At 41.5% G+C, this 26,302-nt stretch overlaps 1 protein-coding gene across 2 annotated transcripts in view; it reads left to right on the top strand.

The window, feature by feature from the left end:
• Positions 1 to 21,286, top strand: part of Stx7 (syntaxin 7) — a 38,436-nt gene extending 17,150 nt beyond the window's left edge. For both annotated transcript variants that reach the window (XM_040758302.1, XM_040758301.1), the window contains exons 3-10: positions 10,158 to 10,227; positions 12,301 to 12,394; positions 13,053 to 13,190; positions 13,962 to 14,014; positions 14,609 to 14,705; positions 15,901 to 15,973; positions 18,036 to 18,118; positions 19,860 to 21,286. In XM_040758302.1, the coding sequence (XP_040614236.1) occupies positions 10,158 to 10,227; positions 12,301 to 12,394; positions 13,053 to 13,190; positions 13,962 to 14,014; positions 14,609 to 14,705; positions 15,901 to 15,973; positions 18,036 to 18,118; positions 19,860 to 19,952 (701 nt within the window). In that variant the 3' untranslated portion in view covers positions 19,953 to 21,286. The remainder of the gene's footprint in view (positions 1 to 10,157; positions 10,228 to 12,300; positions 12,395 to 13,052; positions 13,191 to 13,961; positions 14,015 to 14,608; positions 14,706 to 15,900; positions 15,974 to 18,035; positions 18,119 to 19,859) is intronic.
• Positions 21,287 to 26,302: the final 5,016 nt, after the last annotated feature.

Genomic DNA, 26,302 nt, shown 5'->3' with positions numbered 1-26,302 from the left:
GCTGATTTGGGAGACTTCCCTGGTGGGATCCAGTCTAAGTGCACAGCCCACTGGTTGTGTATTTCATCTTGACCATTTATTTCCATTTCTACTGTCATCAGCTAGGTCCACATTGTTCTTACACTACTTCAAATGATAGCAGCCTCCAAATTGTTCTCTCTGCTTCCTTCCTTACAGAGTAAACAAGGCAGACTTAAAAAACTATAGATCAACCCATGCTCCCCCCCCCCCCCCCGTTTAAAATTCATCTAGGACTTTCTTGGCTCTGTAATTAAGTGTAATACTGCTCACATCCTAATCTGCCCTACCCCCACTCATCATCTACCTCTGGATCTTCCTACAGCTTCTTGGGCTGGCCCTTCGTCACCTCAGAGCCTCTGTACTTGCTTTCTTCTCAGATGACCCCTTTGGGCCATTCAGGTTGTCTCGGTACATCCTTATGATGTCTTATTTGACTTTTCTCTAGTAAAGTCCTCATCAGCCTGCTCTGTTTTATAGTGTCTTTTGTCCCTGTGTTCCCCCATTAAAATGTTAGTGTTTGAGAGAAAGGTTTTAATGTCTCAGACATCAGTGTTTATATGGAAAGTTTTTTTCTTTGTACTAAAATTTTATGTGTTTTACGTACTAGCCACAGTTTACCCTCCCTCCTCTCTGCTGGTTCCCTCCTTCCACCTCCTGTCCACCCTCCCCCATCCATGCAGAAAGGGGCAGGCCTCCTGAGGGAGTCAACCAAGCATGGCACATCAAGTCGAGGTAGGGTCAAGCTTCTGCGTCAAGGCTGGGTGAGGCATCCCAGCATGGGGAATAGGTTCCAAAAGGCCAGCTCATGTGCCAGGGGCAGACCAAGCTACACAACTGTCACCCATCTGCAGAGGGCCTACCTTAATCCTATGCAGGCTCCCTAACTGTCCAGAATCTGTGAGCTCCACTAGCTCAGGTTGGCTGTCTCTGTCCCCTGTCATGGTATTAACCTCCCTTGCTCATACAATCCCTCCTTCCTTTCTTCAACCGGACTCGGAGATCTACATGGATAAAGTGCAATATTGCCCATATCATGCTACATTTATTTAAACAATTGCAGTTATCATTAGCTTTATTCACCATGAATACAATCTATTTCTAGTGATTGACTATATTACAATGTTGCTTCCCTTTTATGAAATTACAATTTGTGGTTAGTTGTGCAATGGCCTCATGTGTATTTGCTTGGCTTGCTTTAATTTTCACTAGTACTTGTTTCCTGGAAATTTTGACAGTTCTTGTCCTTGTCTCTTTGATTTCTTTATAAAACTGTTTGCTTGTTTGTTCTTTCCTGAATAAACTTTTTCATTATAGAGTAATTGCCTTTTACATGTTTAATAACCGGGTTTTCTTAAAGTAGTTGATACTGTTGGTTACTTTGGAAGAACCCATATAGGACATGCACAGCATTCTGCATTGTTGTATTTATTACTCTTATTCCTTCTTCTATGGTATAGTTATCATTATCATTGAAGAGACCATGGCTGCTGCAGTAATGAGTTAGTGATGTGGGTTGTGACAATTTACTTCTATAGGATGGGTTTGCCTTCATCCCCTGTGAAGTCAAAGACATAACCAAGATCTGCTTGTAGCCATGAACCATGGCTCTACTGGGAATGTAGAAGCCCTTGCATTTAATAATGCCCACTGAGGTCTGCTCACTGGGAAAACTTAGAGTATTGCCTTGCTGCTGGGCATGGGTTACAAGTGGGCTGGTCAGGAAATAGGTGATTTTAGTTATATTGTCTTTTGGGAAGGTATCTAAGCTCCTTTTGTGTTTGTTTGTCTTGTTGGTTGGTTGGTTGGTTGGTTTGAGAGTGAATCTTTCTGTGTGGCATCTGTTGGTTTTGAATTTGTAAACCATCTGCTTCCAGAGTGCTGAGATTATAGCATGTACAACCACTGTCTTAATCTAGTATATTATTTATTTTTTAGTCTTTCATTGTGTGTGTGTGTGTTTGTGTATGATATGTGTATGGTGTGTGTGTGTGCATGTGTGTTTATATTTAAGTATGTAGATACAGACATATGTCCCATAGTGTAGAGGTCAAAGGACAACCTCAGGACCTCACTTGGGAGAGGGTGTTTTTGCTGTGTTGTAGAAACCAGGTTAGCTGGCCAGTGAGCTTCTGGGGGATGTCCTGTCTCAGCCTTCCATCTTACCAAGGGAGCACTGAGAATATAGACACATGTGACTGTGCATGCTCTACGTGTATTCTAAGGTTTTTAATTCAGGGTCTCATGCTTGCAAAGCAAACGCTTTACCTACCACGCCTTCTCCTCAGCCTTAGCCCAGAAATTTAAGGCACTTTAAATTGCATAGTCTGTGCCTCATTTTAAGCATCTTGTGTCTTAAAAACGTTGTCCAATTTTACCGTCAAGTCTATAAGATGAGTAAACTTAGTTTTGGAATGCTTAAGTCACATGCTCAAGTTCATTGAGTTATGGGAGTTTTATGTTGGATCTCATGACACTGGTTCGTATAACACTATGTATTTAGATCAGAGTGTAATGTCTGTGTCTGTATAACTTGTCCCTATGTATGAAGTGTCTATTGTGTGCTAGACATTCTGGATGCTAAAGGCCTGTTAGTGAGTAAAACAGATGTTTACATCTGTAGAGTGAATGTTTAGTGGGAAAAGGCATAAGGTAAAGATGTGAGTTAAAAGGAAAGGTTAAGTAGTTTGAACAGTGACAATAACAAAAACATACTGTATGCTGGAGGGGGACTGTATGATGAGGAGATTACCTAGGGACCAGGTAGGTTTGCAGGACTTAATGGTTGAGCTATTTGAACTCATCATTCGAAGCAATTAGCAGAATGCACCTTGCAGTTATCTGAGGATGTTTCGACTGGGGAAAGACATACAGAGGGCTGCTGAGATGGCAGCTCACTTGAGGTATTAGAGGGGAGGAGGAGCCAGTGCCAGGATAGATCATCTTCACCGGCCATTGTAAAGCCTTTTGCCATGGCTAGCACAAGGGTTTGGCCGGTGGCTTCACAGTGACACTGCGGAAGCAGAGGGTGCATGGTTTTAGATGTGTCAAAGTGATTAGACTAGAGGATGTGTGCACGGGAGCAGATACAGGTGATAGACTATAGCGCGTGTTGTATTGAAAGGCCAGTAGAGAGGAAGGTGGGAAGAGGCGGGGCTGGTAGAGAGTAGGCTTGTGGAGCCAGCATGCCAGAGAGACAGAGCTGCATGCACAGGAGGTGTGATTGTAAGTGATACTCCTCGCATGACACTGGAATTGTGCACGAGGCACAGCACGTGACAAATGCTAGGAGCATGCAGTCATGGCCCAAGGGTGAAGTCATTTTGGGGAGCAGTGGAAGGATCATCCACTTTTGTATTGGAACCCTCAGGATTTAAGACAGGGTTTGGGCGAGCAAGATAAAAGTGAGCCAAGAGCTACAGCTACCAAAAGAGACAAGTGTGGCCAAGGTACCAGAATGCCTAAAACGGCTTTGGAAAGAGGAGATGGGTTTTGGCACTTTCTGCACATCAAATCCTCTGGTACCCCTCAGACTTCATTTCAGAATTTGCCTTTTCTTTCTTTCTTTCCTGGGTGCCGCTAGCTCTAACCTCTGTAGTGCTCACTATCTGACGGGGTCTTCACGTTCTTTCGTGGTCTTCCTTTGCACATTTTAGGATCATCTTTTGTGTAGCTGCAGTGCCTCTTCGTCCCCAGGGGTGACTTTGATTTTCTGGTCAAGAGGTTGATGTGTAGAAAAGAAAACGATCCTTTACCCTGCTCAAGGAACCCCCCTTCCCCAGTCTGGGCTCCACCCAGGGCAGGGGAAATGACGTAATTACTTTCTTCTTTGCCTCCCAGGATTGTCTTGGCTTTGGAGGGTTGTTCCCAAGTCTTGATCATTCGGTAATATTAGTGTCCCAAGATACACAGCCACCTCTTTCCAAGCTGTTCCTCTCCTTTTAGGAAACAGCTAGGCTTCCGTTAAGTTCACATCTCCTCTACCCACCTGCCTTGGCAGACCGCCCTGTTCTTTACTGCCCAGCACTAGCCAGTGGGAGGGGAATCTCCCTCTCTTTCTTCTCTCTTCCTCTTCCTCTTTCAGGTTGGAACTTAATTATGTTGCATATATACCTTGAACACGTGGTGTGGCAGAATATGATTTTCAGTTGTGTGACTTTGGTTTATGCTGCACTTAGTAAAGCTGTGATTCTTTGCTTGTCTAAAACACCTGATGGCCTAACAAAGAGCTGAATGGCCAATAGCGAGGCAGAAGCAACGATAGGCGGGGCTGGCAGGCCGAGTATAAATAGAAGGAGGAAGGGGGAGGAGCAAGAGAACAAGGGGAAGAGGACGGCAGGGGCCAACCACCCAGCCACCCAGCCTTCCAGCTACACAGCAATCCACCGAGTAAGAGTAAGATTTACAGAAGTAAGAGAACAGGAAAAGCCCAGAGACACAAGGCTCTTTAACATTAAGAAAAGCTGGCATGAAACAAGCCAAGCTAAGGCCGGGCATTGGTAACTTAAGAATAAGCCTCTGTGTGTGATTCATTTGGCAGCCGAGTGGTGGACCCCCCAAAAGAGAAAAAAACTTCATACAATACATGGTCTAAAGATAATTACGTACAATCTTTTTATAGTGATTTTGTACAGGAAAGAAGTCACAGTTCACAGTTTCCTTCTCGTGTCACTGTGTACCTGTTCAGAACCAGTTTTGAATTTGCATCAGGGATGCTCCATTCCGAGTGGGGCTGTGTGTGTGACAGCGGCTCTTCCTCCCTTACTTGACTTAGCACTGGTTCTGGATCCCTGCCTATCCATGTGGTTGGCTGCCTGCCTGGTACCAGCTTGTTTCTGGTCCTTTGGCCTACGTCTATCCCGTCTTAAGCTTACTTTAATTCCTCTGGAAATATAATTAATAGGGATTTCCTACCCCTCCCCTTCGTGTCTGTTCTGTGCACCTGGATGGGTGGAGGGAAGGAGGGAAAGATGCAGAGCCAAGCTTCCACTGCATTCCTGACAGAAACAGACACCTGTCTGTGGTGACTTAGAAACGCCGAGTGCTATCCTGGCAGTGAGCATAGCTCAGCCACTGGGACAGAGGTATGGGTTCAGAAATCACTGCCTGTATGTTTGAGGTGAGCTGGTGACACAGCTTGTCCTCTGCTGCTGCTTTCAGACAGAATGCCCGGGCTACCTCCTGTGTGTAAGAAAAGGGAGATGGGGATATCACCAGCAATCTCATATCAAGAATGCTGGATTACTGCAAGGGGTAGGACACCTCCACAGCCAGGTCCTTCTCTGTTGGCTTCTCACTCAGATCCACCCTGTAAAGCCAAGACCTCACCAAACAACTCAGCAATTTACCCAAGAGCAGAGTGGCTCAGCAGTGCGTGTGTTAAAACAGAATGCAAAGTACCCTTGCCAAGAAGCCCAGCCTGTCATATCTGCTTGTCTGGAAATCCAGTTTAAAACAAAAACAAACAAAACCCAGTTACTCTTGAGCTCTATTATTAAAATCCAGACCCACAGAATTACCTCTGTCAATCCAGGGTAGCAGTAAACTGATGGTATTTGTTACTTTGCTGACTTACATGGCTTTCTCCCTGGGGTGCGCAGCTGATGAGAAAACTAGACATGTTCTAGACCTGGGATTGCTTTACAGACCAAGGGTGGTATTTCTGCATGAAGGGATGCTGAGCTGGGCGGCAGAAGGCCGGGAGCTAGCCACTGGGCCTCTGGAGCCAAAGGCTTCTCTTGCCTCTCCACCAGGAGATGCCCTCCATGGTTTGCTTGAAGCCTCCCAGACAATTATCTCCCTTCTGCTGAAGTCACAAGACAGGACAAGAGATAAAACACTTTGAAAAGAGGCCACTGCGCTTTCAGCAGCCAGTGTGTGTGTGTGTGTGTGTGTGTGTGTGTGTGTGTGTGTGTGTGTACGTGTGTACGTGTGAACAAACGCATGCTCTGGAAAACTTCCATGTGTGATCTGCTTTTTTGGAATTAGAGTACAGTCTTAGCGATATTAAATAGACCAAGTTCATTTGACTTTAACTCTTAAACCTGTTTTGTGTTGATGACTTACACTTTTTCAACTAAGTGAGCATTCCCTGTACCCCTCATGCTCCATGATGAACCTGAATTTCAGCTCTCACTAACAAGTAAAAATGTCTTACATTCTTATAGAGATCTAGGTCATTTCCAGTTTTCCCATACATTTCTTTGTAATACTCCTAACCACTCAGCAACACAGGGAGAAACTGATAGATGAGGGAAGGTTTGAGTCTTTTAATGTTTAAGGCTTCTTAATGTTTCAGTTACGTCACTTGTAACAGCTGTTGAGTACATGCCACCATCAGGTACTAGCTGATTCATCCCTCCTAATTAAGACGTAACTCTCGTCTTCCTGTTGATATCATTACCTCTAATTCTGGCACTATATTGCAGACTATTTATTGCAGCTAAAATGCCTATTACTATGATAAAGCACCATGGCCAAAAGCAACTTGGGGAGGAAAGGGTTTATTGGGTTTGCATGTCCTGAATCACAATCCATTGAGGGAAGCCAAGGTAGGAACTCAAACCAGGCAGGAACCCGGAGGCAGTAGCTGGTGCAGAGGCCATGGAGGAGTGCTGCTTACTGCCATGCTCCTCATGGCTTGCTCAGCCTGCTTTTTTATGGAACCCAGGACCACCATGCAGGGCTGGTTCCACCCCTGCTTTTAAAAATGTGCTCTGTGCTTGCTACAGCCTGATTTCATGGAGGCATTTTCTCAATTGAGAGTCCCTCTTACTGATTCTAGCTTGTGTCAAGTGGACACAAAACGAACCAAGACATTGATGCTATTGAATTCCACTCAAGCACGAGTCACAGTGGTTGATAAGGATTTTCTTACTATTTAGGTCTGACTCAGAAGAAAGAATGACAACTGCTTGCTTCTGTTAGTGTCCGTGTGTTGGCTCTCGCTGTCTCCAGTAGGAGCTGCTTCTTCACGTTGTTATCAGCCAGAGTTAATGACGGGTGGGAACCGGGTGGTTTCTGTGCTTGACGATGCCAAGTAGCGGTGGCTGGAGTGATGAGGTCAATGCCCAGAGTCAGCAGCAGGAAGTGGGATCACATTTCCGAGCCGGGCTGACTCGGGTGCCCTTGCCGGTGGCCTTTCCTGGTTGGTGCGGACTTGTCCGTCCTCTGTGGGATTAAAGACTGAATCTGAGCGTCAGGGTCACACAAAGGTTTCACCAACCATTTTGTTTCTGACATGTCATAACTCTGTCACTCTGGATTCAGTGAGAGGTTCATTTTCTGTTAAAATACGATGGTGGTACAGCTTGCCCTCAGCTGTTTGGAGGTTATTTGAAGGTGCTCTGTGTGGGTTAGAGCAGGGTCTGTTGTCCCCAACAGCCTGTCATAGTCACTTGTCAAACATTTGCAAGAGCTCCACATTCCCCAGACTGCAAGGCTTCATAGCCCTCATCCAGTGTACCTGCAATTTTATGACCGAAAGTGTACACTTTGTTAAAAAGCATTTTTCTTATGTCCTAGTCCACTAGAGGGCAGCACACTCACACATACTTAACAGGAAGAGAGAGTAGGAATTGCTTGTTTTTGATGAAACAATAATGCACTTTAGGTGGATGTGTTGGAGCTACTGTTGCATTTCTGTTGTGAAAACTGTAGTATATCCCATAGCGCCCCCTCCCTGGAAGTGAGCAATAGTACAGACAGTACAAAATGGCAGACGATGGCAAAAGTTACTATTTTTTATTTCATTCTCATGGGAAGTCTTGATTTACATTTTCTTCTTATGTAGTAAATTAGGAATGTCTAGAATCCCTTTTGTAATTTGAAAAGTATTCCTTAATATTGCTGCTTCATGTTTTCGCTTAATTGAATTTATTCCAATTGAAATGAAATGTGGCCATCCTGTAAACTCAAAACACCCTAGACCATAAATTGAAATGGAACCATCTAGAGAAGGGCGGGGAGGATCATTATCACTGGCCTGCCTGCCACCAGTCTCATAGCATCTTGCCCTTTCCCTGAAGGTGCATTTTTCCCTCAGGCTTCTTCATGCTGTGTGGTCAGCTGAGCTGGGCCAAGGGAATCCCTTTAGCCAGTTATCCTCATTCCTCTCCAAGAGTGTGGAAGCCGCAGGCTCACAAAATAACACCATGTTTATTGAGTCTTCTACAAGGAAGTTCATCAGCAATGCAGTCACTGCAATCTAGCTTCTAAATTAACTTAACAGATAAGAAGAACCTGCTCAAGCCTGTGCCTCCCAGGCACTAGTAACACATACTTTCTGAAAATCACAGGGTTTCAGCTTGATGCCCAGGCACCCTTTGTGGAAAGGTTGCAACACTGTTAAGTATTTACAGCAAATAGACTTCGGTTTATGGCAAATAGTAACATAGGGAGTTCTTAGTACACTCAGGGCTGAGTGGAGCTTGTGAATACAGAATTTAGTTAATATTTAACAAGTCAGAACAGAGATATTAGCTTTTCTGTTAAGGCATCTGACAGTCAATACTTTAGACTTTTGCAGGCAATGCATGATTTCCTACAAGTTCTTCATGTTATTGTTTGTGTTTACTCTTTGTATTTAATTAGCCATCTTAGGTTGGAAAACTACAAAACAAGATCCTGAGCTTATCAGGGCATTTGATGACCCTGGTATGAGAAGGTAGTGATAGTGGTGTGTAAAATGATGACTCTAGAATTTTGTTAGCCCACAGTACCACGGGGAAACAAAAGCAGGCTAGTTTCATCTGCATAGAGAGGGCCTTGCTGTGCCCTGGTGATGCATGGACCTCACTGGGGGGTGCCCGGTACATAGAACCTCCCCCTGGCGCCTCTCCTTTGCTTCTTCAAGTTAGGCACGCTGGACTTTTGTCTCCTTGGTCATCACAGACTCAGACCATGAAGTGACCTTTTCTTTCAGTACGTCTACCACACTGAAATAATACAATTTTGAAAGCCAGGAAATCACTAGTTTAATCCCAGCTCCTTTACCAAATAGATAAAGTTTCTTGGACATCAGTTATTCTCTATGGCTATCAATGTCTTTGTAAAATGAGATTGAGTCAATATCACATACATTTATATGTATATATGTGTACGCACGCACACATATAAATGGAATGGATTTGGTAATTTCAGATTTATGTTTCCATATGCCTTTATCTAGTGTTCAATGATTTAGTTGATTTTCACGCATACACCTGCTCTAATCAAAGGACACTGCAGAATTGCTGTTCATATCCAGAACAGAGGTTAGCCAGGGATTACTGAATGAGTGAATTAATTACAGATGAGCACTTAGCAATTTTAAAATCACTTCCTACTTTTGTATTTTAGAAATGCATGGTATTTCTTAAATAATTGATCTATTCAATACATTTTTATAGTTGTGCTATAAAAATATCCATTGAGTATCAATACAATGATCAGTCCTGTAAATACAGAAATGGATAAAAATATAGTTCTAGTCCTTACCTATAAATATTTTACTTTGTACTTGTGGTATATAGTAGTAATCTGGTCATTTCACTCTGCATCTAAGTACAGAATTAGACAACTGAGTCTCCAAACTGGAGGTTGTTCTTCTAATTACTATTCCAAACCAACAGAGATGTCACCCCATTGGCGCTCTGGGGAGTGTCCTCCAGAAGAACACAGATATTTTAGGTTCTTGTTTGAATCCCTTTTTGCAGCATCTGTTTCTCTGAATCCTCACTGGGTCTTCATGATACTTTTCTTAACTTTTCTGGGCTGGATCCTGTGTCCCATGCCTTCCCCTCCATCTGCATCCATGCACTTGTCAATTAAATGCATCCTCTAAGACAACAGCATAGCTTTGCTCTCCATTCAGTCCTTGTAGCACAGGGACGAGATTGCTGCCATTTTGGACATGAGCAAGTTTCACATGTCAGTATTCTCGAAACTCAGTTTTCTCTGGGAAAATTAGTCTGTTGCTGTTACTGATTAGCCGGCAACAAACCACTTCTTTTTTCTTTTTGTTTCAAATTGTTATTATCTATCATTATGCTTTGCTTTGCTTTCTTTTCATCATTTAATTACCTAATTGCTTCTAATGTAATATTTTTCCGTGGCTGTTACTTTTGTAACAATTATTCATTAATTTTCTGTTACCATAGCTGTGGAAATCCAAAGGACTCTGAATCAACTTGGAACACCCCAAGACTCACAGGAACTGAGGCAGCAACTGTAAGTTTTGCTTTTTGGGTTTTTTGTTTCTTTGTTGTTTTTGGAATCAGGGTTTCTCTGTGTAGCTGCCCTGGCTATTCTGGAACTCGCTCTGTAGACCAGGATGGCTTCAAACTCACAGAAATTCACCTGGCTCTGACTTCTAAGTGCTGGGATGATGGGATTAAATACCCGCACTTGTGCACAATCACTCAGCTTTTTTTTTCAGACAGAGAAAAGAGAAAACTATTTTTATGATGCTTCTATAATAGGTTTTTATTGGAGAAAAGGCAAAAATATTGTTGAGAATGTAAAGCCAGTCTGAGCTCCAGAGTAAGTTCCAGATCATCTTGGGCTGCACAGTGAAACTCTGTCAAAACTTCCAAACACACACACACACACACACACACACACACACACACACACACACACACTCACGTTACATATGTATCAGTAAATATGCCAGTAGAGAAATAATAATAGTACTTTGTGTGTTTTATAGATTTCATAGTGTTTGTCATCTTTTCTCATCTGAACTTTGTAAAATTTGAGTGATGTCCACACACAGAACCATTTTTAGTTGCTCATAAGGGAAATCTTTCTTTTAGGGCCTTGATGATCTGCCCAATATTATTCAGAACTTCTTAAGTTCTAAGCACTTTAGGTAGCTACAGATTACAAGTGATACACACACACACACACACACACACACACACACACACACACACACACGGCTGCGCATGCATGTATATATACACACAGGGACACAGACAAACATATACATACAGATTCACAAACACACATGCACAAACACATATACACATATATATGTACACACACACAGCATTATCTCCATATAACATTAGCTAGAATAAAAGTAAAATAAGATATGAAAAGATATATAATATAAACTCATGTTTTTAAGAAGTACCATTTGAAGTATTTGTAGTTGTCTGTAGTTTATATTTTATTCTCTAGAATAAAGTAAGTGTTGGGGGAGAATCATAGCTAATACACAAACACTCATTGAAATGCAATGCAATGGAAGTACATACTAAATAGTCACATTATTTATGTGGCATCAGCAGTGGACATTTTGAATCCATAGACAATGATCATGCATTTTGAGAACTTTGACTATCCTGTTCTAAAGACTTAGGGAAGCACGTCCAAGCAAGGTGGTTTGGTGTCTAGAACTGTGAGCTGGTTATTTTCCTTCTTCACTAGCTCTATGCAGGCATCTGCATCTGAGCACCTTTTTATTGTGAGCCTCACTGGCAGTTCATGTGTAACATAAGGGATGTACAAGGGAGGTCTTGGTGTCGTTTCTAAGCATCCCTTTAATACAAGATTATATTGTTGAATATCAAATTTTCTCATTAAAATTCATACTCTTTTCTTTATAAGATACCTAGGAAAATACAGGTATAGGTATAATTTACACCCCCCCCTTTCTTTGTATTCAGTCTACTTATAAGGAAGCCATGTTAGATTTTCTACATCAAGTTTAACAACTAGTAAATTTGTACTGTCACCACTTCTCTCCATCTTTGCACTTGTATTCATAGAAAGAAATAAGACATAGAAAATGTACCTCATACCTGGAAACTGGACAAAATCAAATAGTCTTTCTTTCTCAGATGCTCTACTAGGGAGGCACAGATAAGAGCTGTACACATTTTCAGTCTTTCAAATATAAAGGACCAGACAGTCACCTCTGTCCTGACTACATGCCCTTCTCACTGGAGTTATTTTCATCTATAGCTAATGATCTATACTTATAGGTAATAACAATTCATGTTTCTCTAAGCATGGTTATTTTAGGTGAATGAAGACCCTTCTATGTCATGGTTCTTAGTATTTATCAGAAAAATAGAACCTAAAGATTTGGTTTGGCAGAAGAAATTGACTGCCTGTTCTGAATGCTATGAGTACTTTTACAGTTTATAGTTTGAAACTATAAATGCCCAGACAAAAAGCTAGTTCTTCTACAACCATTTACTAATGTTGACACAAGTGGCAGGGTTTTTCTTGGGTGATAATGTATTTTTGCCTTCTGTTTCTCTTTGTTTTTTTTTTTTCTTTTCACCTTAGGCAGCAAAAGCAGCAATATACTAACCAACTTGCAAAAGAAACAGATAAGTACATCAAAGAGTTTGGATCACTGCCCACCACCCCCAGTGAACAGGTACCAGGCTTTCAAACACATGTTTTGAAGAATTGAATGTGAAAGAAATGAAATGTGTGGTCAGGTCTTTGAATGGTTATGCTACAAAGGAAATTAGGCAACAAAAAACATTGTATTTTAGATTAGTTACCAACCAGAACACAAAACTGTATTTAGTCGTTCAGGTAGTATCATGTAGTTTCATAAAACAGAAATTATTTCCATGTAGTTGCCCTGACCCATAATTAAGTACATACTGAGAAAATGCCTCCTGTGTAATTGCATCCTGGCTTTGTAGGGCTGTTGCCCCCACACACACCCCCAGCTGCATGCACTCAAGATGTGCCTGTGGGTACAAGTTAGCTCCTTGTTTACTTAGTGTATATGTGTGCATAGATTTTATTGCCTAAAAGGATGATTACCTAAATTTAATCTTAAAACCCACTTGTCAGCCACACTAAAGGTGAGAAATCCTGCACAGAAGCCCATTTTGCCTTAAGATAAAAGTGCAGGTGTTTGAAGCCATTATAAAGGTTCCTGAGAGTCCATCAGATGGTTTCTGTAACTGGGGACTGAGTGGCAATTTTAGGATCAAATAAAGAGCCAAAGAGCAGTGAAGCAACTACTGCAAATCCTAGTGAGCTTCTCCGTTTGGTTCAGTTTTCTCCCTTCCCTCTAGCGTCAAAGAAAGATACAGAAGGACAGATTAGTGGCGGAATTCACAACATCGCTGACAAACTTTCAAAAGGCCCAGAGGCAAGCTGCTGAGAGAGAGAAAGAGTTTGTTGCTCGAGTGAGAGCCGGCTCCAGGGTATCGGTGAGTATTGTGAGTGATGCAGTGAATGTGGCATTAGCATCATCCTGATGTACAAAGTTGTAGTGGTCTGTGACCCTCTCAAATCTGTGACTATTTAAGGGGTTCTCACCCCAGGTTTTGAGAATAGTGTTGTGTATTGTTGTAGTTATTCCTTGTGGAGTAATAGCAGAGTACAGACTCCTGAAAAACAGAAAAACCTGTCTTGTCAAAGGTTAGAGTGCAGGTCCAGGTGGACTTTTCATGGCAAGTCGGTTTGAGGCTTGGTGCTTGGGTGTGTGCCGGGGTATGGTGATGAACTCAGGGCATGTGCCAAGGGATTCTGAAAGTGAATATGAGCCTGGAAAGGATAAAATGAACTTTTGAGTTAATCTAGTTTGTAATTCTTACAGGATCCACCATTAGTTGCTATTTCAGTCACTAATGTAGAGGTTTTACAATGACATTAAGTATTAGTTAAATTACATTTGTTATTTGGTTCTTGTAATAGTGAATTCCATCCTCATCAGTTTAAGATATTATTTTGTCTTTACTTAAGCAATTGACCTAGAAAATTAGAAAGAACATATCCTTTCCTGCTCCCATTGCATGTGCACACACCCATATGTATGCACACACAGGCACACACTCACATGTATTCACACACTCGCATGTGTACACACACACATGAACACATACCCATACAAAATACAGATCAGCCATCTTAAGGGGAAATTTGAGCGTTTACTTTTCCTTATTCTTGCTTTCTTTCTGTCTTCTAACTAAATTATTCAGGGTGGTTTTCCAGAAGACAGCTCGAAGGAAAAGAGTCTTGTGTCCTGGGAAAGGTAGGAGAAAAAAGAAACACTTTGTAAATCAAAAGATAATTTTCAAGTTTCATATATTATAGTTCATGGAGCAGAACACATGTAACCTTGTATTTTATTATAGCATAGACAGCTTTTTATTTATAAATAAATAGTAAATTTTGGAAAAATAAATATAAAGTTTTTAAAATGTAATGTGCACATATGTCACCCAAATAAATTTATTTACTTAATTTTAAATATTCATATGCAAAATTGGCAAGTATAATTTTTTAATACTTAAGTGAATTTAAACCTATAATGATGAAATCATGAGTATAATGAAATTGAGATAAGGTTTGGATAAAATATCTATACTTAGAAGTTTATTTGTTTATTGAGGTTTTTTGGAGGCAAGATATCACTGTGTTGTCCAGGTTAGCCTAGGATTCACCGTGTTGCCAGGACTAAGTAATTCCAGATCTTTCTGCCTCATCTGTTGCACACTGGGATTATAGGCATGTACCACCATGCTTAACTTATTTTGGCACTTTTTAAAATGAGCAATATTCTGGTCGTGAGGATCAAAATGTCCCATGTAGTGGATAATACTTCTTTCTGTATTTATTTTTATAGTCAAACACAGCCTCAAGTGCAGGTCCAAGATGAAGAGATTACAGAGGATGACCTCCGCCTTATCCATGAGAGAGAGTCTTCAATCAGGCAGCTGGAAGTAAGCCTTACAGGCATGCCCTGCTGCTGCTGTGTTCTTTGGGCATGTTCACAGAACCGGATAATGCTGGGGAGGAAAACTTTTAAGAACATCTGTCAGTTTAGTGAAATTTCTAGTTGTAGAATTTGGAATAATTCCTGTTTAAGAAACGGTGCTGTTGGTGCTAGAGTGAGAGGCCATATTCCTTCCACATCGTTAAATCACTCACGGTTCTCCTTAGTGTTGAGAAAATACCATTCTAGAAATAAACCTCTGTCCAGGGAGTCTGGGGAACTGACATCCTTCAGCCTGTACACACCATCCCTCCATGAGTAAGACTTTCACAACAGCATTAAAAGAACTGTGCTTCCTTTGGGGGTGTCTATTGCATCACAGAGACGAAGGATTTGTTAAGTTGTAGTTCTTGGGGAACCAATCTGGCCCTAATAAGTGGGTTAATAATAGTTACCAGTAGCTGCTGTTCACTGAAGGTCTTCCATGTGCCAAGGTGCTGTGATAACTGTCATTTTCTCATTCCGTCCTCGTAAAAGCTCCTTACACTTGCTAACAGTGACACTTTACAGATGGGGAAACTAAGGCCACGGTAGGTGTGCAAACTTCCTTACACGGTTAAATAAAGTCATTCCTTGGGAAAAATTAAGTATGTATAATTAAGAAATGTAAAGCTGTAATTTCTTCTGCCGATAAATTTATAATTTGTTTACCCACTAATGACATTTATAGTTTCACTATAGTCTGTTGGGTATTCAAGTTTATTAATGTAGGGTTTTACACTTATACATAATTTTATTCATCAAAAGTGTCGAACCGATAGGCAAATTTTTTATTGAAATATAATAATATCCATATTCTTTAAGAAAATATTTCCTGTCACAAGAAAACAGGTTGGACTTAGTGCTCCATGGCCTTGCTCCACTATAGGTCCCCAATTTCCATCCTGTTCCCTTAATAAAGCAAGTGTCACAGATTTACTCTGGATAACTAGTGGTCATCCGGGAGCTCTTTTGCTAGGATTGCGTATAGTAGTATATTTTTCTAATGTGCCCAAGATTTATATATTACTTCCAAATGCATACTTATATATGTGTGAGTGGGGACAAAATCGTTCCTTTCTTTCTCTTTTGAATTTCCTCATTTGTGGGAGTGGGGGCTGAATTTCTAATAATGCATAATGTGTGCTTTTTTCTCATCTTAGGCTGATATTATGGACATTAATGAAATCTTTAAAGACTTGGGCATGATGATTCATGAACAAGGAGATGTGATTGGTGAGTCCTGCTGGTGTGGACTGTGAGGTGGGAGCAGGTTAACTGTAGTTCACCTGCAGCAGCTATTTCAAGCAAGCAATCACTTGCTTTCTATTCGTTGGGCTCCTCTGAAATCAAAGGCATCGTCTCTACAGTCTGCTGCCCCTGCCTTGGTTTGCAATCCTGCCGATTGAAGCAAGATCCACCTGCTCCAGAAGCTCATAGTTTAATCAGGGCCGCCTCTTACTGAGACCATAAGAGCCCCTGTGGCGCCCCAGCCTACTTCCAGGGCTTCAGTTTCCTTATCCATATCTAGTAATATCATGCTAAGGACTGGGGGAACTCATGATACTTGTAATTCTGGATACTGTCTTGTTTTATGGGAAATAGTTAGCTGTTTGCCTGGTCATTAGTCCTACCAACTACCAAACAGCTTTTCATAGATTAATGCAGCTCATTTAGATGCCAGGGGACTGAGACACTTGGCATTAAATCTTTCGGTTTGGGATGTAACCATGGAAATGGGTGGGTCATAGACAAGGTCATTAAAAATAAGTATGGGAACTGGAGGTAGAGTTCAGTGGGTAAGAGCTCTTGTTGTGTAGGCAGGGGGTCTGAGATCAGAGTCCACAGAAGAGGAAGCTGGGTGTGGCGACACATGTTCCTAACCCTAGAAATATGAAGTGTAAAGGCAGGAACTTTGAGGTTTGCTCCCTGCAAACTTCAGGTCCAGTGATTGACCCTCTTTCAAAGTTGTAAAGTGGACACACACACACACACACACACACACACACACACACAGAGTATGGTAAAGCTGGGCAAATGGCTCAGTTATTAAAATAACTTGGCACATGAGCAATGGGAACCTGAGTTTACATCCTTATCACCAACATAAAAAGACTGAGCATAGTGTAGGCACATGCTACCCTTGCCCTAACCCTAGAACTAAAGAGGCAGACACAGTGGCACCCCTGGAGCTCACTGGCCAGTTAGTCTTGCTGAATTGATGAGCTCTAGATTCTCACTCAAAAAGTAGTGAGAAAGACATCAGAGGAAGACACCTGAAGTCAACTTCTGGCCTCCATACCCATGTGCACAGGTATGTGCACATCTACATGGGCACAGATACACAGAGTAAGTGGTTGATTTATAGCGAGACCAAGGTATTCATTACAAGGGTCCACCACTGATTAATGAAACCAGCACCTGGGACACTAAGAGAAATATTGAAAAGAACACCACTGAGTCAGGGCTCAAGGTATTCCAGAACTGAAGAAGCTATGAAATCTTTGAATGTCTACTGCTGGGGGCGGGGGGGGGGCGGTTGTCTACAAGAACATGACACAATGACCTTTAAAACTGAGAGTTGGTAGGGAGAAGCAAGAGTCTCCAGTCCCACAAGTCAGTGTCTATTGTATCCCTAGATTGGAAAGGAGAGTGCCACACTGAGAAGGTCTATGTGTCCTGGGTGAGGACTACATTTCACTGCAGTTAGGTTAGTGAAAACAGAATACAGTTATCAAATTCTTACTGTGAAGATGCCCACTGTCCCATGCTAAGTAGGTAGAGCACTGTGTTTATGTAAATAATTTGAGGTGGGTTATATTTACAGAATTAAATACAAAACTGAGAAACACTAAGAACTAGCCGGGCAGTTTGACTAAATAAACATACAAAGGACTGAATGTGTTTGGATCCCTCCTTGGTCTTGAGGAGAGTGTTCTTGAGAAGCTGAGGTAGCTTATTTTCTATGTGATGATGAAAGTCTTCGGACCTGGGCAGAAGAGGGCTTATCTGGCTTATCTGTTTGGTGCATTGGTCTTGAGACAGTGAAAGCTCTGGGGTTAGAAACGGACAGGAGTTTGTGCAGATGTGGATCTGATATTTGTAAAATGACTGTACTTTTGTTGTGTCCCATAGAGCTAGAGATGATGATTAAGGTCTTTTTCTTATGCATTCGTATATTGGTTGGGTTACATCTTTTCTTTACATGTCTGCTGAATGAAATTTGGTGATTTATTATTGGCACATCAGTTCGTGTCTAACAATTCTATGTGTATGTGCGTTTTATTTTAAATAAAAGACAGCATAGAAGCCAATGTAGAAACTGCAGAGGTACACGTTCAACAGGCAAACCAGCAGCTGTCAAGAGCGGCAAATTATCAGGTAACATTAACTGTAATCCATTTTCTTAAAACTTAGAGTTTTGACTTATGCTTGAAGTGGTTGCATAGGCTGACTTTAGAATTCTGTGGAAGGGGAGGATCAGAAATGTGCCAGTCAATTTAAAATTGGTTTGGGCATGTGTATTCTTACATGAATCTACAGAAATAGGAAATCATGAAGCCTGCAAGAGACTACTACTCCATACTTTTCCCATTGTGGGAAGCAAGCATCACAGATGGCAGGGAAGCAGTCCAGGTAAGGTACAAATGAAACTTGGGTCAGCACAACTTAGCTGGTGCTGGATCAAAAACTTCTGGAGTCTGATACTAGGCAATTTATTTTCACACATTTAAACACAGTAAAACTTTGGGAAAAAGCTTCCATGTAGGAATTATTACACGAAAGCTTCAGGCATGGCTACATCCAAGTACATCTCTTTAGTAAAGCACATGTGGCCTTTTCACAAGAATGAGTCTATTGACCGGGAAGCAGTGCTCAGGAGTCTGGGCCTAGGGAGGAAGGGTTTGTAATATGCATAAGGATGGGGTCTGTTGACTGACAGACATTGCTCAGAATTCTTGATGATTCTATGAGGGCTAGCTTTACAGAACAGTAAAGATTACCAAGTATTGACATATCGATTCCCATCCTTCTGGATGGAAAACATTGTCAGTTTCTTCCATCAAAGATAAAAAAGGTGAATTTTACTAGTGCTCTCTGTAAACTGTGCCATCTGTATCCCATGATGGTCTCTTAAGTGACAGTGACAACCCAACATATGGAGAGACCTCTTTGGTAGCCTTTCGAAAGCTCTCATTTCCCATTCTTCCCTGTTACTTTTTTGTTAAGAGAAGCTTTTTCTTTGCTAGCCGCTTTGGTTTATCCCCCGCCAGTCGCCTGGGCTTTGCCGCATTGTAGTCCCCAAATAAACACACAAGACGCTGTATTAATTATGAAGTTGTTGGCCTTGCTTGTTTCTTACTGGCTAGCTCTGACTTAAGTAATTACCCCATAATTGTTAATCTAAGTATGTTTCTTACCGGAGAATAGTTCCAGGCTTCCTACCCCATGGCGTTACATGTCAACTCCTCGTGTTTCTCCTTCCCAGAATCCTCCTGGACTCCTAGCCCCACCTATCTAGATTCCTATTGGCCAGCAGTAATTTATTGACATATACACAGGACTTCCCCAACACTTTTTAGTTTTGATTTTTAAGACAGTTTCTGTATGTAGCCCTGGATGTCCTGAAACTCTCTGCGTAGACCAGGCTTACCTTGAACTCAGAGATCCACCTACTTCTGCATCCCAAATGCTGCGATTAAAGGTGTGTGCCACCACTGCCCTACTAACCACTTTTCTTTCATGTCAAGTGGTCCTCCAGACTGAAGTGACAAAGGTCCTTGTACTAGAGAGGTCTCTTCAAAGTCTCTGGAAACTGTTAGCTGGGAGTGCCATTAATCATTATATACTATGTCATTATGTAGTAGAGATCTTACAATAGCTATAAGTTTATGTCTCAAGGGAGTCTCGTGAACATGGGGAGTCCATATGTATCTGTGAAATACAACTCATGCTTCAGCTGTGAACTGTTAGCAACGTGTGTGTTGTAGAGATTTTTAAGGAGAAAGATCGCAACCCCGAATGCGAGAGCTGCAAACTGACTCCAGTGAACTTGAGGTACTTTCAGCTATTGTGGGGTCACCGCACTGAATGTGTCTGTGTCTTGCTCTTGCTTCTGCAGCGCAAATCCAGAAAAACGCTCTGCATCATCATTTTTATCCTCGTCCTCGGACTTGTGGTTATCTGTCTCATCATATGGGGACTGAAAGGCTGAGTGGTGAAGGAGAGGACCACTGCACGCATGACGTCGTCTAGGTTCCGTAGGCAGACTCCCGAGGCCACTTTCTATTGTTATTTTAAGACTGCGGTGTAAAGGATGGTCCCATACTTTGTCATTTTTATTGGGGGCAGGAGATTCTTTTGAATTCTATCTGATATTTTCTAATACTGGAGGTTTTTCTAAGTACCATTGCTGGTATAGCGTCCATACTTGTTAGTTCAATGACTGTTGGGTTTTGTTCACATTGTACATGACTCTCATTTATAATTTATTTATATTATTTGACTGAGCTTGGGGAATTATTTGATTGATGTGTGTACACCACTTATACCTCTCTGACTGTGTAACATGAACCCAGACTGTGCTGTCTTACTTTTAAAACTTCAAGTTTAAATTTGATTTGTCCAGCCAATATTCCCAAAAAACCAAACCTTAACATACCTGTTTGTGGGATGTGTTACCCCCTGCGGACCACAGCAGTGCAGATCATTGGTGATCTTTCATTATTGGATTGCTTTTGCCGTCTCTAAATAGAATCAGTGAACCATTTCCCAATGTGTATATGTGCATTTGCTGTAGATTGCATAGAAAAGATAGTAAGGATAGATTGACTTTATATATGGTCTATTTAATTTGATGTGTCCTGAAGAAAATATAGTTACTGTAATGTTAGATGTAACTTGGAGGAAGTGTCTGAAAAACCCATACTGCTATCTATTCCAATTTCTTCCTGCATTGAGCAATCTTCATACTGCCTGGACCTGTGTTCTACAGAGCACTGATTAGACAAGTATCTTTGAGTCATCACCACAAAGTAACCTTCCCATGGTTACAGATTTGGGACATAATTTGAACACAAGTTTGACACTTAAATTTAGAGTTTATTTAGAGTGCCAGTTTTTCCCCCACTTAAACTGGAAGCATCTTTCTCGATAGTGTAGGACAGTTACACACACATACAAAGACAAATACAAGACGATGAAGCCCATGGGCTAATAATCTTCACTCATCATCTCCTTCAGCACTATCTGCCCCAACCTCGACATCCGTTTTTTTATCATCCTTCATTAGAATAAGAATCAGACATCTGCCAATGAACTCATTTGCCTTTTTAAATCAATGTTTTAATGCACTAATCTGAATGCTGTAAAAGGAGTTGTCTTAGTTTAACATTTGTGTTTTATGATGGTCTTATATAGCAATTTGCTAGTGAAGTCATTGTTTAATGTGGCAGGCTCTGAAACTTTTAAATGGGAACAAGTGAAATAGTAGCTAAGTAATTGTATCCTTGCAAGCAGAATAAAGGTGATTTCAGAGATGTCTGCTAATTCTGAATTCTGGAGACTCCTTCTGTGGAACCTGGCTTCCCTCACATTTGCTGCCGAAGGAGGCATGTGCACCCTGGTGGGACATCCTCCACTTTCCTGGATCGCTGCTTAACATTTTAATTTCGGAGTATCAAATGGGTCGTTTACGAATAAGCAGAAGTTGCTTCACCTCTCAGCAGAACTTCTTTTTTCTGTAAAAGTGACAACTGTGAGAGATTGGAACGTTGAGGTTTTCTGGTGCCAGAGTCAGACTGATTTCGTGGTTGGAAAGAATTCATACAAATGCTGCCAGGCCAGTGCCACCCCCTTCCCCCCTGACGGATCCCACAAGGACTTCTCTTCTAGATGTCCCCATAGTGTGCGCCGTGTCAAACAGTGCACTGCCACCTTGTAGCTAAAGGTAAGTTTCAGTGGCATCTGCAAACACCTTGTGCCAAGCTCTCCTTACTAACCAGGTCGTTCTCACATGGGCCATGCCCACTTACTCCTGTGACCTTTGTAACCAGTGTTCCAAAGCAGCAGACCCCTTTCAAAGACCAGGACATCACCTTAGCCACTTTACCTAAAATTGGATCTTAAGTTGTTGTTTTAGATAGGTCACTGACCAGTGATCTAAGACAGCTTGTATTCTTTGAAAAAGCATTAACCTGAGGAAACTTTCACAAGATATTTAAAACATAAAACTTTTGACTGAAGAAAGATTTAAATGCAAAACATAACAGAGTAGCTGAGTGAGAAAACTAAAAGCTTGAGGCTTCCTTCAGGTCAGTTTTAGAATTTCTCTGAAATGTTCAGTCCTTATTTGTTTATTTTTTAAATTTTGTTTTATATTCTAACCACAGTTCTCCCTCCCACCCCTCCTCCCATCTCCCTTGCCTCCCCTCCCCAGTCCACCCCCCCATCCACTCCTCCCAGCTGGGTAAGGGCTTCCATGAGGAGTCAACAAAGTCTGGCAGAAATGTTAACTCTTAAAAAATGTGTTTGTTATTGAGAATTTTACATAAACATACAATGAAATATGTCATATTTACTCTCTATCTCCTTCTCCAATTCTGCCCATATTCTCTTCAACACATTCCCATATCAACTTTATGGTTTTTTTTGTTGTTGTTATTTGCTTTAATTTTTTTATAGCTCATGAAGTCTAGTTAATGCTGTTTCTATTTTTTTTTTTTTTTTGGTTTTTCGAGACAGGGTTTCTCTGTATTGTTTTGGAGGCTGTCCTGGAACTCGCTTTGTAGACCAGGCTGGCATCGAACTCACAGAGATCCACCTGCCTCTGCCTCCCCAGTGCTGGGATTAAAGGCGTGGGCCACCAACACCCGGCTTAGTGCTGTTTCTATATGTGTGAGTGTAGAATCTTCTCTGGGAGCATGGAGATTCTACCCATGACCACATCCTTAAAAAAGATTATCCCCACCCCTAGCACCTATTCACCGCCATTGCCTTCTCAGTAAGGGTGGGATGTGGAGATCCACCATCGTGCCTGTGCTGGAAGTTTGACTCGCTTGATCATGCGCCAGTCTTGGGCTGGTCTTCCCGGCTGCTCTGAGTTCATGAATGAGTTCATGGGTGTGATAGGTGTAGTGTGTCCAGGGGAGAGCGTTTGACAGCATTCCTTCCCATCCTCCAGCTCTTACACTCTCATCGCATCCTTACACTGGGAAATAAAGTGAGAGGCTTTTGTGACTGACTGTGTCTGAGTCTTACTCAAACTGAAGAGATTTCCCCGCTGAGTGCCATGCTGTTCAGTGTTCTCAGACATGAGAGTGAAATGAACTGGCTTCGTAAATTGAATGGCAGTCTAACATTCAGTGTTTAGGTTATTTAACTATAATGAAAATATGATTTTTTTTTGCAAAACAGTTGACAGCAAAAGAACAACTGCTTCCTTTGAATATAGTGCAATGTTTTTCAGTGGGGATGACATCTTCTCTTATACACATGGGCACAGATGGGGCCTAGGATAGGACAGCAAGCCATGTGCACTGTCTTGAAGAGGCCTCGTGAGCATTCCAAGTACCCCAACAATATCTGCAGTGGTAACTGCTAACACCTTACCTTGAAAATATCACCCTTAGGCCAGTTATGGTCCTTACTGCTTTGGGTAAAAAAAATATTCAGAATGTTTTAAATACCAATATGTTTAGGTAAATATATAATGAAAACAAAGTGACTCTGTTCACGTTTGGCTCATGAAACAGGTGTGTGGTTTTAGCAAAGAGATAGAGAGAGAGAGAGAGAGAGAGAGAGAGAGAGAGAGAGAGAGAGAGAGGAAAAAGACTTTGTATAGCTTTTTTATTTGTTTGTTTGTTTTGATTAGCTTTTGTTTCTTCCTGCAGAGAAGTGAAGTTCATGGTGAAAAATAAAAAGCCACTGTCACATGTTAAGAAACTTGAGTTTGACTTTCAGTGGACAGTGAGTAAGCCATTCCTGGGAACTGCCCTCAGTGTTGAAGAGAGCAGTGACTTTTTCTCCAGCCACAACAGGATGTGCTTGTTAGGACCCCAGCATCCAACTGTCTCCTTCTTCTTCACTTCCCTGATTCCCCCCCCCCACTTCCATCCCCACAATAGTTTCTCAATACATACTTGACTTCACTTGGGATTTATTTGGGGGTCAGCTTTTTGCCAGGCTGCTTATGTCTGGGCATAAAAAGTATGAATGAACCAAATGAATGTAGTCCTTTCCCCCAGATAGCCTGTGTTTTGACATTTGATGCATAGAAAAGCACTTAGTGCAGGGCCTGTGAATGCTCCATTGGCAGAGTGCTGATACAGCTAACACAGCGTTCACAAGGCCAGGGGCTCAATCTCTTGCACCGCATAAACCAGTCAGAACTCTGGGAAGTGGAGTCAGGATGATCAGAAGTTCAAGGCTGTCTCCCACTAAAGTGGAAGGAGGGGAAGGAAGAAAGGGCTGCGTGCAAGGGATCACTGGGCATTTAAACAATTGGCCATACCACTTTAAGGGCTGGTCCGGTCTCTCTTGCTCCTATTTCCCACTCACAAAGTGACTGAATTTCATTTTCTCTCCTCATTTAGAAGACCTCTAGAAAGTCAAGTTTTCTAGAAAGAATCTATTTTGACGGTCCATCTAAAAAGTTGCCAGATGGAGTTGTTCTTTTGTCTGAGGCTAGACTCTGTATCTTGAACATCAATCACATCCCACATTTGTAAGACAGTCACAGAATTACCACTTCCACTAGAGGGCAGAGTTACATAAAGAAGGAGGAAGCAAGGGGAATTTGGATTGCAACACAGCACCGTCGAACAAAAGCATTGCGTATGTGCCTTGCGAAATACACCACAAAATGTTTTAATTTAACCTTATCCCACCTTCAAAAGTTGTTTGTTGTTTTGTTTTATATTTAGTGAAAAGGAGTTAAAGAAAATCCTCAGCCAGGCAGGATCTGTACTTGGAATCCTGGCCCTTGGGAAGTGAAGGCAGACGGAACAGGAATTTAATACTAGCCTCCACTGGCCACATAGAAAGGTCCAAGCCAGGTTGGGCTACCTGTGGATCCTGTCTTAAAACCAAGCAAAGTGGAGGGGGAGGAAAGAGGTAAGGGAGAGTGACAAGAGCAGGAAGAACAAGGGAGAATGAAGACTCACCTAGTAGCTGATGCTCCTGTAATTTCCTGTAATTCAGCCATTGCGTCAACATGCTGATTTTAAACCATTGTCTTCATATTGTGATTCACCCACGCGCACACACACACACACACAAAGTTAACCAATGAACATTATTACCCAAATAATCCTAATTTTAAACACTACAATTGAGCTAAATAGCTGACACTGTTCTTTGTGGCAGGGTTTTAAGAAGTCAGCCGTTTAATTACTCAGACTGGGTTTTTTTTTTTTTCATTTGAGTGGTGGAAGGCAAAACCAGATTTCCTGTGCAGGCTCTGCATGTATAACACCCCTACTTGTTTTCAAGGGAGTCTTCAAGAACTGAACTGAGCCTTTAAATAAACTTGAAAGAGCATTAATTCCCACTTGGACCAACCCAAAGTACAAATTTTTAAGTGTTTACTGTAAGTACCGCTAGACAGTAGTTGCTCACTCCAAAAGCTATGGGCACTGGCAGACGTTTAGAGATGAACTCACCAAGCCTCAGCTAAGATGTGCTGACTCGTGCTCTTTCTTCAGAATGCCTGCTTTTCAGTGATTTAACACTAGAACTGAAATCCTGAGTTTGACAAAGAAAAATCGTCTAAAAATCAGGGATCTAACCCAAGTAACGTGGAAGATTTACTCTTTTTAAAATTTTTCGTCACTAAAGACTAAGTGGTGAACGCTTCAGGTCCAAAACAGTCTTTCCACCAGGGGGATCCAGGACACACAGGGCGTGCTTTAGTGAGGAATGTATTACATTTTAGTTCATTTTCCAAAACTAGGTGCTATGAGATTGTGTGAAGGTGCCTCGGTTTGTTTTCGATGTGCCTGGCCACGTCTGACCTCTTTCTGGTGCCAGATTTAATGGTGTAATGCCTGAAAAGGTTACCATGTTTTTAATGTGATTTAATATGCAGTGGTTAATTCCATGGTTTAATAATACAATCTTTGTCACATGTCATTCACCTAGTTCTGTCTGGGATGTATTGAGGGTGTCATTGTTGTTGGTATATGTATATTATCACAGCATGTAACCTTTATGGTTCACATTTTAAATTTCAGTTCTTAGGCAGTTCACCCCAGGTAAGATATCAATTCAGCCAGCATTGTCTGTGCAATGTGGGTGTGGTTCCAAAGTGTGCATTTACCCTGCTTTATTTACCTGCTGAGAAGCATCTGGCTTTCTGTGTGATTAGGAATGAAATAGTTGTGAACATGCATCTGCTTTATATTAATAAACTTTTCTTTTCTATGGGATAAATGCAATTGTTAGGTCCTATGCTAGTTGAACAGTTTTTTTTATTATTTTACTCTTACTATTTTAATGTGAATATGTATTTTGCTTATGTATATGTCTGTATATCATATGCATGTCTGATGCCCTTGGTAGCCAGAA

The sequence above is a fragment of the Mesocricetus auratus genome, unplaced genomic scaffold (assembly GCF_017639785.1).
Source record: "Mesocricetus auratus isolate SY011 unplaced genomic scaffold, BCM_Maur_2.0 Super-Scaffold_100018, whole genome shotgun sequence".
Taxonomy (NCBI): domain Eukaryota; kingdom Metazoa; phylum Chordata; class Mammalia; order Rodentia; family Cricetidae; genus Mesocricetus; species Mesocricetus auratus.
The sequence above is the reverse complement of the archived record's forward strand: the minus strand, read 5'-3'. Positions and strand labels throughout refer to the sequence as shown.